At 37.8% G+C, this 13,690-nt stretch overlaps 1 protein-coding gene across 1 annotated transcript in view; it reads left to right on the forward strand.

Moving 5' to 3' along the window:
• Positions 1–2,412: 2,412 nt before the first annotated feature.
• TMEM232 (transmembrane protein 232) overlaps positions 2,413–13,690 on the forward strand; it is a gene marked incomplete at its 5' end in the record, with an annotated part of 285,351 nt that continues 274,073 nt past the window's right edge. Inside the window, one exon of the mRNA XM_062211950.1 lies at positions 2,413–2,540. Within this exon, the coding sequence (XP_062067934.1) occupies positions 2,413–2,540 (128 nt within the window). The remainder of the gene's footprint in view (positions 2,541–13,690) is intronic.

Genomic DNA, 13,690 nt, shown 5'->3' on the forward strand with positions numbered 1-13,690 from the left:
GATGCCCCGACCGGGACTAGAACCCAGTGTGCTGGCACCGCAGGTAGAGGATTAGCCTACTGAGCCATGGCGCCTGCCAATAATTCTCCACTTTCTTTAACACCTAAGAACTGTACTGCCTTGTTTTGTCACTCCACCCATGTGTTTGGAAAGAATCCCTTTGACTACACCATTTGGGTGTCCTATTTTCTTTACCCAAACCCTAGCTAATATAATGCTCAGCTTTTAAATTTAGCTTTCTTAAAAAGAAATGCAAAATAATTCAGTATGCATATGACTGCTCATTTCATTTTGCTGATTAAATATTCCACCAGACATGAAGAGCATGTACCGGTTTTGGTCATTAACATGTAAAATATGCTCAGATATAGTTCAAAAGAGAAACAAATGAGGGAAAGCAGACAAGGCAAATCTAAATGGCAAGAAGACATGGAATATCAAAAGAGATTTACAAATAGTGTAAGAAACAGGAAATCTAAAAACAGTAATCTAGGCTGGCGCCGTGGCTCACTAGGCTAATCCTCCGCCTTGCGGCGCCGGCACACCGGGTTCTAGTCCCGGGCGGGGCACCGGATTCTGTCCTGGTTGCCCCTCTTCCAGGCCAGCTCTCTGCTGTGACCCGGGAGTGCAGTGGAGGATGGCCCAAGTGCTTGGGCCCTGCACCCCATGGGAGACCAGGAGAAGCACCTGGCTCCTGGCTTCGGATCAGCACGATGCGCCGGCCGCGGCGGCCATTGGAGGGTGAACCAACGGCAAAGGAAGACCTTTCTCTCTGTCTCTCTCTCTCTATCCACTCTGCCTGTCAAAAAACAAAACAAAACAAAACAAAAAAAAACCCCAAAAAAACAAAAAACAGTAATCTAATGATGATCACCAGCACTTATATGAGACTTCCTATATAGAAGCACTTATATGAGAGTTCCTATACACCAGGTTCTATTCTCTGTACTTTACATATGTAGAATAATTTATTTCTCACAATAACTCTATCAGGAGGAACCCTTCTCCACAGATAAGGAAACTGACAGGCAGTGTTCAGTAAATCAGTCTGGTTCAATAGCTTTTCCTCCTATCTTCTCTGGCACGCTGTTTTTCCAATGATTTTGCTGATAAAACTTAAGCGCAATAAAGGCTAGGTTGTTTGGTGTGGTGGTTAAGACACCATTTGGGGCCAGCGCCACAGCTCAATAGGCTAATCCTCCACCTGCGGCGCTGGCACACCAAGTTCTAGTCCTGGTCGGGGCGCCGGATTCTGTCCTGGTTGCCCCTCTTCCAGGCCAGCTCTCTGCTGTGGCCAGGGATGGCAGTGGAGGATGGCCCAAGTGCTTGGGCCCTGTATCTGGATGGGAGGCCAGGAGAAGCACCTGGCTCCTTCCTTCGGATCAGTGCGGTGCGCTGGCCACAGTGCACCAGCCGTAGCAGCCATTGGAGGGTGAACCAACAGAAAAGGAAGACCTTTCTCTCTGTCTCTTTCTCTCTCACTGTCCATTCTGCCTGCCAAAAAGAAAAAAAAAAAGACACCATTTGGGGCACCTGCGTCTCATATTGGGTGCCTGGGTTTCAGTCCTGGCTCTGCTTCCAATTACAGCTTCCTACTAGTGCACACTCTGTGAGGCCGCAGGCAATGTCAAACACTCAGGTCCCTGCCACTTACAGGGGAGATTCATGGTTGATTTCTTGCCTCCTGGCTTCAACCTTGCCCAGCTCTGCAGATTTTAGGTGAGTGTACCAGCAGGTGGGAGATTTCATTGTCTCTGTCTTTCAAATAAAATGAAAGTAAATAATTAAAAAAAAAAAGACTGGATGAACAAATACATTTCTAATAGAAATGAAATCAAAGAATATAGATTTTAGAAGTAAAGTTGGATTGGAATCCCAACTGTTAAATTTCAATTGAAATTACTTTTTACTAATTGTTTTTAAGCCTGACTTTTCTTTATTAAAAAAAGATTTATTTATTTATTTGACAGGCAGAGTGATAGAGGTGGGGTGGAGGGGAGAGAAAGGGAGAGAAAAGAGCAGCGAGAGAGAGATGTTTCATCTACTGGTTTACTCCTCAAATGGCCAACATGGCTGGAGCTGGTACTGGCAAAAGTCAGGAGCTTGGAATCTGAGTGTCCCACATGGAAGGCAGGAGCTCAAGTACTTGGGCTATTTTCCCAGGCACATTAGCAGGAAGCTAGATTGAAAGTAGAGCAGCCAGGACTTGAACCAGCACTCAAACCTGGATGTGAGATGTCAGCATCAGAAGCAGAGACTTAATCAGCTGTGCCACAAGGATGGCTCCAAGCCAAATTTCTTTCTTGCTATTTTTTTCCCACAAATCATGAGTTTGCATGACATCTGTAAGTGTTATTTGTTACTGTGAGTGCTTCCGTATTCTAAAATGAACTCTTCTCTTTAGGGTTATGATCTGTGAATATGCCTGTTAACAAAACACCCGTGATTAATAAAGTAGGAGGAATATCTTCCTGTTACCACGAAAAATTCTTGGACTTTAATTTTCAAAATTTAAGTAACAAAAAGAGTCATGAATCAAGGTAAGTTGATCCATACACATAATAGAGAATTAGAAACTACAGTATATTGTAAAAATAACAACTAGTAACTGTCTAACCAACAGTAAACACATTAAGGTTTAAAAGTTTTAAAATAGCTTATTGATAGTAAATGATCATAAATCATAGTAAATGATCACAAATATTCTAAAAATTTGAATTCTGCACTTCATTTTGAAATTTTCCTATAGTTATGCTTTGCTATTTTGTCATAATAGCACATAAAATGCATAAGAGAAAGTATTTAATAGCCCCTGTTTTCTAAAGAGTTTTAGTTATTTCTAAGTCCTATGCTATTTCAAATTTAGCCATAACAGAATGCTTTTCTCTGTTTCAAATTATTTCCCTGGAATAAAGTTACTAAAATAGTGCAAGATGATCTTAAATGAACTTTCCCAAAGATTTTACAGGGAGTGTATTTTTTTCTGTTGTGTCTTTGTCCTAACACCATAGTGATTAAAAGGACAAAAGTTGTTATCCTCCCAGACTCCTACAGAGAGGATAATAAAGACCACAATAAATCCTCAAAAAGTGAGCAGATTTCCTGTAATTCATGGAAATGTGTAATACATTAATGTTATTCTGAAGTGCATCCAAATGATCAGGGACACTAGAAATAAAAAGCAATGAACTAATAACCTAATTAAGCTTTGACTAGTGTGTTCTTTTTAAAATTATATATTTGTTAATAGAGAGACAAACAACTCGTTTAAGAATTTTCTTAACAATACTAGCTACATTCAAAAATTGTAAATTTCCAAAATTCTTAATAATAGAATACCCACATACATATTTATATATTTGTATATATTTAAATAGAATACTGTAATAATGTTTATAAGAAGAAAAAAAGGACAGAAATGTATACAGTGACAAAATAATTGTAAAATATGAGTATTATAGATACCAGATTTTCCCATGTGTTAAATCATTTTACAAGGGTACTTAAAACATTCATGGAAAATGGAATTAAATAAGTTTATTTTGATGTAAGCATTTTTGAAATTCTTTAATGAGTTTGGGGAGACGAATTATGTTGAAACCATAATATCTGCTAAGTAATTTTAAAAAAATCTCTAATGACTGATGAGACCAACCATCTTCTAATGTTTGTTGACATTATAATATAGTCATATGTTTTTCTAATTTTTGACATGCATCTTACTGATATGTTGATATCCTTAAAGGGAGAGAACTATCCAACACGGGAAGTGGAATACACAGCAGACTCATAGAATGGCGGATGTCCTAAACAGCACTCTGGCCTCAGAATCAGCCCTTAAGGCACTCAGATCTGGCTGAAGAACCCATGAGAGTATTTTAGGCATGGAAAGCCAAGACACTCTGGCAAAAAAAAAAAAAAAAAGAGGACCTAAATGAAAGATGTATGTGAGTGAGATTCCAGTAGAAAGAACGGGCCATCAAAGAAGGAGGTACCATTCTCTGAAGGGAGGAGAGAACTTCCACTTTGACTAGGACCTTGTCTAAATAAGATCGAAGTCAGCGAACTCAAAAGGCTTCCATAGCCTTGGCAACTCATGACGAGAGCCCAGGGAGATTTCTGATGCCATAAACAAGAGTGTCAAATTGTTAAGTCAACAACAGGAGTCACTGTGTACTTACTCCTCATGTGGGATCTGTCCTTAATGTGTTGTCCAATGTGAATTAATGCTATAACTAGTGCTCAAACAGTATTTGACACTTTATGTTCTGTGTGGGTGCAAACTGATGAAATCTTTACTTAATATATACTAAGTTGATCTTCTGTATATAAAGATAATTGAAAATGAATCTTGATGTAAATGGAATGGGAGAGGGAGGGGGAGATGGGAGGGGTGCGGGTGGGAGGGAAGCTATGGGGGGGAAGCCATTGTAATTCATAAGCTGTACTTTGGAAAATTATATTTACTAAATAAAAGTTTAAAAAATATTTATTACACATTCTCCATTGACTGGCTTGTTTGTTAGCTTTATGTTTGAGTTGCCTTTAATTATATAGAAGTCTTAAAAATTGATATAGTCATTATATGGTTAAGATCCATTCAAGTTGAGTGGAGCTGTATCATTTTACTGCTAATTTGTTCATTTAATTAATATACTATAAATTATCTTTTCCTTCTTTTATTGCTGGACATTTTAATTATTTCCAGTTTGTGATTATGATGAACAATATTGCTCTGAACATTCTTGCATAGATATCTTGGCATACATCTAAGTAAGATATATACCTGTGAGTAGAATAGCAGGATCATGATCTGTATCATTTAGTGAATAGAACTTGTTAATTTTTATTATTCAATTATCTCAATCTTTTATGATTAATCTTTTTCCTCTCTCGGTTAAGAAATTTTTTTCTTACTATAAAATCAAGTAGATAGTCTTGTATATTCTTTTCTAAAAGCCTTATAACTTTTTTTATGTCTATAATCCATCTTGCAATTTTTGTGAATAGCATTAAGTGCAGTTAGTATTTCTTCTTTTTATGTGCATACCCACTTCATCAACACCATGTATGGACAAGAACATTCTTTCCCTACCATTTTCTTGTTCAGTTATGGCATAATCCAAGAGTCCAGTATATAAATCACTGGGATATGTTTTTCTATCCTCTATTCTGTGACACTAATGTGTTTATCTGTTTCACACCAATACTGCACTGCCTTTAAAACTATGGTTTAGTAATAACATTGCTAGTCAATATGGTAGAATTTCAAAACTTTTTCTTAAGATTGAGATCAGCTGTCATTTTTTTCTCCCAAAAAAGCTTGCTGGGATATTCCTATTGAATTTTCTGAAAGCATATTTGGGGAGAACTGACATCTTTTTTATTTTTTGTTTTTGATAGGCAGAGTGGATAGTGAGAGAGAGAGAGACAGAGAGAAAGGTCTTCCTTTGCCATTGGTTCACCTTCCAATGGCCGCCACAGCCGGCGCGCTGCGGCCGGCGCACTGCACTGATCCGAAGCCAGGAGCCAGGTGCTTCTCCTGGTCTCCCATGATGGTGCAGGGCCCAAGCACTTGGGCCATCCTCCACTGCCGTCCCAGGCCACAGCAGAGAGCTGGCCTGGAAGAGGGGCAACCGGGACAGAATCCGGCACCCCACCCAGGACTAAAACCCGGTGTGCTGGCGCCACAAGGCGGAGGATTATCCTGTTGAGCCACAGCTCTGGACTGACATCTTTATCTTAATCAGGATTCCAATGAGTGAACATGGTATATCTATTTATTTAAGTATAAAATTTTCTTGATGAAATTTTAGTATTTTTTGTAGAAATATAAGCTGTCTTTTGTTAGATTTTTTGTATGTGTTTAGTATTTTTGATGCTATTATATATTGCATTCATATAAAAGTTTGTAAAAATTACATTTTATAGTTGTTACCTGAAGAGAAAAATATAATTTATTTTTATACATTGAAGTTACATACAGCATGGCTAAATTGCTATATTCTCTTGCTAATTCTAAATATATCTGTCTCAATCCTAATTTAAAAGGGGTAATCCATATATTTCATAATTATGATTTTTTTGCCAATTCTGCTATTTTAATCCCTACTAGATTTTATTGCTATTTTATCTCTTTGTTTTTATTTTTGCTTCAATGCTTTTATGTCAACATAATATTAATGCAAAGAGAAAAGAGTCAATGTAGTTCACAGACACAATTCTTAGAATATATTGATATTCCATTCCTGTTTCCCAACTTTTCCCTCCCTTATCTTCTATCTTTTTTAGTTTTTGAGATAACTTATTTTAAATTAAAACTACAGCAAGGGTTTAATGCTTCACTAAATAAAGAGAACAATAAATAAAAAGACCTTAGTTTTGTAGTAATATAGGGAAGGACTATAAATAATAATCAAATGAAAGATGAACATTACATTCATATACAATAAACTTAAAACAATCACAGATCATTAAAGCTATGCTAGTGTGACATTCTTAACTATTGGATTGACAAATAAAAGTCTGACAAAAATGAATTTTATAGCAATACTGATACAAAATCTTTTAAAATTTTTTTTCTTAATTTTAGCTTCCACACAGAGGAGAGAAAATGTGGTATTTGTCTTTGTGTAGTTTATTTTGCTAAACTAGTTGCAGTAATTTGATGCAAATTGTAGAATTTCATTTTTTATAGCTAAATAATATTCCATTGTATATTTATACACCATGTGTTCTTTATCCATTCATCTGATGATGAACACCTTGGTTGATTCCATATGTTGTCAGTTGTGAACAGGTGGGTTGATATCTCATTGTGGTTTTGATTGTATTTCCCTGATGGTTTGATGTCAGCATGTTTTCATGTTCATGTCAGCCATCTGTATTTCTTCTTTTGAGAACTGTCTGTTGAATTTCATCAGTTGATTCTTGCACATGATGAGAAGTAGGGATTTAATTTCATTCATATATATTTATACACACACACACATCCAATTTTGACAGCACCATTTATTGATGAGATTATCTTTAATCCAATGTATGGAAGGGCACTTTCATCAAAAATCAGTTGGCTGTATGTATGTGAATTAATTTCTGGGCTCATTATTCTGTTCCATTGATCTATACATCAGCTTTTTGATAGTACCATGCTGTTTTAATTACTATTGCTTTGTAGTATGTATTGAAGACAGGTATTGTGATACCTCTGGTTTGATTTATACAAAAATTAACTCAAAATGGATCAAGGCTATAAATCTATGAACGTACCAACAAGTTACTAGAGAAGAATATTGGGGATACACTTTATTTTATTTTATCTATGCATTGGCATAGAAAAAGACTTCTTGAAAAAGACCCCAGAAGCACAGACAATCAAAGACAAAATTGACAAATTAGATTACATCAAGCTGAGAAGCTTCTGTACTGAAAAGGAAACACTCAGCAAAGTGAAGAGACAACTGACAGAATGTGAGAAAATATTTGCAAACTATACAGCTGATAAAGGATTAATATCCAGAATCTCTACTAATGAGCTCAAGAAACTCAACAATAATAAAACAAATAATGCAGTTAAGAAATGGGCAAAGGACTTGAACAGGCATGTTTCAAAGGGGAAACTCAAATGGCCACTAGACATATGAAAAAGTACTCAGGATCATTAGGCATCAAGGAAATGCAAATCAAAACAACAAAGGGGTTTCACTTCATCCCAGTTAGAATGACTATCATCCACAAATCAAACAAAAATAAATGATGATGAGGATGTAGGGGAAAAGATACCCTACTCCAAAGTTGGTTGGAATATAAATTAATACAACCATTATGGAAGACAATATGGCAGTTTCTCAGAGATCTGAAAATAGATCAACACTATCACTCAGACATCCCACTCCTGGAAAGTCAATGAAATGAAATTAAATAAAATGAAATCAGTATATGAAGAAATATTTGTATCCCCATGTTTGTTGTAGCTCAATAGAATCATCCCAGATGTCCATCAACTGATGACTGGATGAAGAAAATGTGGTATATATACACTTTGGAATACTATTCAGTCATAAAATGAATGAAATCCTGTTGTTTGCAACAAAATGGATGCAACTGGAAGCCATTATACTTAGTGGAATAAGCCAGTCCCCAAAAGACAAATATCATAAAATTTCCATGATATATAGTAAGTAATAGAGGCAAAAAATGTAATGTGTATCAGCAAAATTGACATTTTGAGATTTGATTATTGTTTACAGCCCTTGTCTCTACTGCTGATGAACAGTGTTTTTTACTTTTTAATGTTTGTTGAATTTGACTTCTTCCAAGATGGTGGAATAGGGAGGGAGCACACTGATAGTCTGGGAAAAGATAGTTTATTAAAAGTGGAGATACTGTAGTTTCAGGGAAGAGTTAGGGAAAAAACTGCAGAGGAAACTCTTCCGGAACTAGTGAGATTATGGTGGACCTACGTGGAAGGCACAGCCGCCCATGGCTTGGGACCCCAGCTGCTGAGTCTATGCACCAGTGCTGGAAAGAGAGGTGAGCCGAAATCTCAGTAGCCCGAGACACTGGCAGGGAAATGGCAGAAAGAGCCTAGAGGGAATGAGGTTTGAAGCTCCATGGGGAAAGTTCACCAGGCTAACTAGGGGAGAGAAAAAAAATAAAAGGGACCAGTATGGACATGATTCTCGCTCTCCACTCAATTTACAAAGGCAAGCAAGACAAAGAGCAGATGCCATTTTGGACAAACGTAAAAGCTGCACCACCTCAGGGCTGTGCCAGCCCTCAGCCAAGCAGAAAAAAATGACTCTGGTGGGGAGAAATAACAGGAGGTTAGGACCTAGTGAATGTGTGGAGCTAATGAACTCAGACTGTGAAAAAAAAAAAAAGTTAGGTTGTATGAGAGAACTCAAGGAGTACCTGAGATGTGAGTACTCTTGGCAACCCAGTGGGAGATTGCAGAGGAATTTGAGCTTACACTAAGGAACACATAGATCCTTTGTGTGGTCCTTAGGACAGAGCAGACAAATATTATACCCACAGGGGCCAGAGTGCAGACACTGTCTGCCTTAAATTCCACTCAGCTGTGTGGAATTGCCTTCTGAATAAGAGAGAGAGAGAGAGAGAGAGAGAGAGAGAGAGAGAGAGAGAGAGAGGAGAGAGAGAAGATTTACCATGCCTAACCTGGGTGTGTCACCTTTGGCACACCCATAACCCTGAAGTACTGAACAGAGCTCTCTGGCCACACCCACCACAAGCCTCTAAGGATCCATCAAAAGCAGATAGTCCACTTAATCTAGAATCATAGTATAATGAGAAAAACCACCACAGCAAGGGGAAACAAAGAAGAAACCAAAGAATATCTCCACAATGCCGAACAACAAATGCAGAAACTGAGGAAACAAGAATAAGGAAGACATTATGATGTCCCCAAATGAACAAGACACCCCAATTCAAGATTATGAAGATGATGAGATAGAAGAAAAGCAAGATATGGATTTCAAAAATTTATGATAAGAACATTAAGAAGTTCTCAAAAACAAATTTTTGAACTCAGAAATCCTTACTGGACAGGATAGAAAATCTCTGTCAGGAAAGTGATCCCTGTTAAATATAAGAGTGGGAATAAGAGAGGGAGGAGATGTACAATTTGGGACATGCTTAATCTGACTTGCCCCAAATGGTAGAGTTAGAAATGTGCCAGGGGATTCCAATTCAATCCCATCAAGGTGGCATGTACCAATGCCATCTTACTAGTCCAAGTGATCAATTTCAGTTCACAATTGATCACACTGATAGGTCTGAGTCAAAGGGATCATATAAACAAGACTAGTGTCTGCTAATACTAACTGATAGAACCAAAAAGGGAGAGAACGATCCAACATGGGAAGCGGGATACACAGCAGACTCATAGAATGGCAAATGTCCTAAACAGCACTCTGGCCTCAGAATCAGCCCTTAAGGCATTCAGATCTGGCTGAAGAGCCCAAGAGAGTATTTAGGTATGGAAAGCAAAGACACTCTGGCAATAAAAAAAAGAGGACCTAAATGAAAGATTTATGTGAGTGAGATCCCAGTGGAAAGAATGGGGCCATCAAAGAAGGAGGTACCTTTCTCTGAAGGGAGGAGAGAACTTCCACTTTGACTATGGCCTTATCTAAATAAGATCAGAGTGGCAAACTCAAAAGGCTTCCATAGCCTTGGCAACTCATGACAAGAGCCTAGGGAAATTATTGATGCCATAAATAAGAGTGTCAAATTGTTAAGTCAACAACAGGAGTCACTGTGCACTTACTCCTCATGTAGGATCTCTGTCCTTAATGTGTTGTATAATTGAATTAATGGTATAACTAGTACTCAAAAGTACTTTACACTTTGTGTTTCTGTGTGGGGGCAAACTGATGAAATCTTTACTTAATATATGCTAAATTGATCTCTGTATATAAAGATAATTGAAAATGAATCTTGTTGTGAATGGAATGGGAGAGGAAATGGGAGATGGGAGGGTTCTGGGTGGGAGGGAATTTATGGGGGGGGAAGCCACTGTAATCCATAAACTGTACTTTGAAAATTTATATTTATTATATAAAAGTTAAAAATATATAAATAAAAATATTTGTTGAATTCTTTACTAGTGGAGGATTAAACTTATGATTATAAAAGAAGTTGAAAATATGTCATTATTAATTTTCTAAAAATTTTTTAAAAATGTCATTGACATTTCAGTTTTATGCTTTTTCCTTTTCTAGCACATTGTTGGTAATCCTCCTGCTGTACCATTGTTTCCATTAACGCTGTTAACAAAGTAGCAGAAATTTTCAAAGGCCATTTTTTTCAACTTAACCTGACTTTTTTTAAATCCTACATTATTTTAAATGTTTCTTATTGTCTTATGTCTGCATTTTTACTATAAATATTATCACTTAGAAAATAATTATGCTTGGATTTGAATCCTTTTAAAATCTGTGTTTGTGTCCTTTTTTAATCATTCTTGAAAAATTATTAGATATTATTTATTTTTAAAATATTTATTTATTTATTTGAAAGAGTTATAGAGAGGCAGTGGCAGAAGTACAGAGAGAAAGAGGTATTCCATCTGCTCATTTATTACCCAAATGGCCACCATGGCTGCAGCTGGGACTACATGAAGCCAGATGCCAGGAGGTTTTTCCAGGTCTCCCACATGAATGCAGGGTCCCAAGCACTTGTGCCATCTTCTATTGTTTTCCCAAGTCATAGTAGAGAGCTGTATTGGAAATGGAGCAGCTGGGTCTTGAACTGGCATCCATATGGGATGCCAGCACTGTAGGCCATGGCCTTTACCTGATATACCACAGTGCTGGCCCCCAGATATTATTTCATGAGATATTGCCTTGAAAACCTCTTTTTTTCTTCTTCTGGGACTCTTGAGTAAATGTATATGAGATATGTACATGTCATTGTATATCTTTTACAAAATAGTCTTTCCTCTCCATTCTCCATATTTTTGTTTGTACTGTATTTTGGATAATTCATTCAGATCTATGTTTTCTTCCATGGGATTAGTTCTCATATTGTGAAATGTATCCGTTGTGTTGAAAGTAAATATTCTTTACATCCTAGTAACTCATTTAGTTTTCTTCAAGGCTTTTGCTTCCCAAAATACTTTAAAGCCTGTTGTGGGATAAGCGTCAGAGTTTTATATGTGTGAATATTTCAATGATTGAAGTCTTAATGAGTTTGCTGTTTCAGCTTGTTCTCATTCAAGGCATTTTCCCCTTTGTATCTTGTCAATACTGATTTGCCCTTGGAATAATATTTCTCATGTCTTTAAGGATTAAGAGAAATAGGCCATCTTCCAGAGAATCTTTGCATTACTTCTTTGCCAGCACCCTCTAATGTTACTGATCTTGCATAAACAAAATAAATCCAGTTCCTGAGTTTTCTTGACCAACAATCTGTTTGTTGAGGCTATAGATTGGTGTTGGGACTGATCATGTCAACAAAAGATTTTCTTTTCTTTTTCTATCTCATTGAACTTCTGGGTAGCCTTCTGTACAGAAGGCTGTATGTTGACAACAGAATTTTAAGATCAGTAAGTCTGAGCTTCCAATACTTTTGGGCTGCCCTATAACCCTAGAGTACTTATTATACTACAAAAAATAAATGATGGTCTGTCTTAACTAATTTATAGTAATTTACCTTTTTATAGCAGTTAAAATTGTTTCTTGCCCTTGAAAAAATATTTCTGAATGTTTTTTTGCAATGAATTTTCTAGAAGAAAGCCTACAGAACTTTTGATTATCATGTCAAACTTACTGTCTTGCCAGATGACTCATTTATTGTGCAACTGCTCAAGGATTGTATTTGTTCTGAGGCCCTGTCCATTCAGATCAGTACAGCACATTGGCTTTGATATCTATTACCCCGGGGGCCTGCACATTCAGAAATAATACCCATTTTTCTCACTCATACTTGCTACCTCCACACACTAATGCCTACATCTCAACCAGAACTGTTGATTTTTAGACTTATCTTTAAGCAATCTACATTATAAAGGCAAAACATGCACTTCCATGGTTTTAGCCCATTTCCTTCCCTTACATTTTTTTGGGTGTTTCTCTGAAAAGGAGTATACTTGAATTTATCAAATCTTTTTTTTGGCATCATGGAAAGATTAAACCATAGTCAAAATGAAATTCAGGAGGATTCTAAGATGGCTGAATAGGGAGGGAGCTTACTGCTCTAGTGTAGGGGAAGATAGTAAAAAAAAAGTGGAGAGAGTGCAATCTCAGGGAAGAGTTAGGGAGAAAATTATAGAGGAAACACCATGCAAGTTAGAAGGACACTGGATCTATGTGGAGGGTGTGGACATGCAGCACCAACACAAGCATGGATATAACACAGTACCTCAGGAGCCAAGAGCCTCAAGACTAGCTTTGGAGAATGTGGTGAGACCAGACTGTAGCAGACCAAGCCACTGGTGATAAAGCCATGGGGAAAGCCTGGTGTGAACAGTGTACCTGCCAACCTGGAGGAAGAAAATGGGCACATTTCTCTTTCACTGACCACCTGACAATGTTGTCCTGTTGCTAGATGAGAAAAGGCAGGCACCATTTTGGAAATACATAACAGCTGTGTTCACAAGCCCAGCAACCAGATGAGAGAAGACACCTGAGTCTGGCTGGGATCATTGATAGGGGACTGGGTACCTGTGACTGTGGGAGCCTTGTGTGCTGGGACTGCAAAAACACTATGGCTATGTGGGAGGGTACAGGTGTGGCTGTGTGTCTAGGTAGTCACTGTAGTTGGCTCCACACACCTGAGGCTACTGATTGCCGGAGAGGGTCATTGCTATGGGATCTGTGCTCACATGAGGACTGCACAGATCTTTTTTGTGGTTCTGGATGAATATTGCACCCACTAGGGTTAGTGCCCAGGCATTGGTTGCCTTGCAGGAGAGGACATGAGCATGAAACTATGCCAACAGAGGAGAGGCCATGAGCGTGAGACTATGCCAACAGAGCTGATCAACCACCCCCCAATAAAAAACAGAGATTTACCACATACAACATGGGAATCACCTTGAACACTGCCTTCACCCTGCAGCACTGAACAAAACTCTCTGGCCACACCAGGGGCCTCTGGGTATTCACTGAAAGAGCAGACACTCCACTAAGCCACAGAGGTATAGTCCAAAGATAAAAGCCATCAGAGG

Source organism: Lepus europaeus, chromosome 15 (assembly GCF_033115175.1).
Source record: "Lepus europaeus isolate LE1 chromosome 15, mLepTim1.pri, whole genome shotgun sequence".
Taxonomy (NCBI): domain Eukaryota; kingdom Metazoa; phylum Chordata; class Mammalia; order Lagomorpha; family Leporidae; genus Lepus; species Lepus europaeus.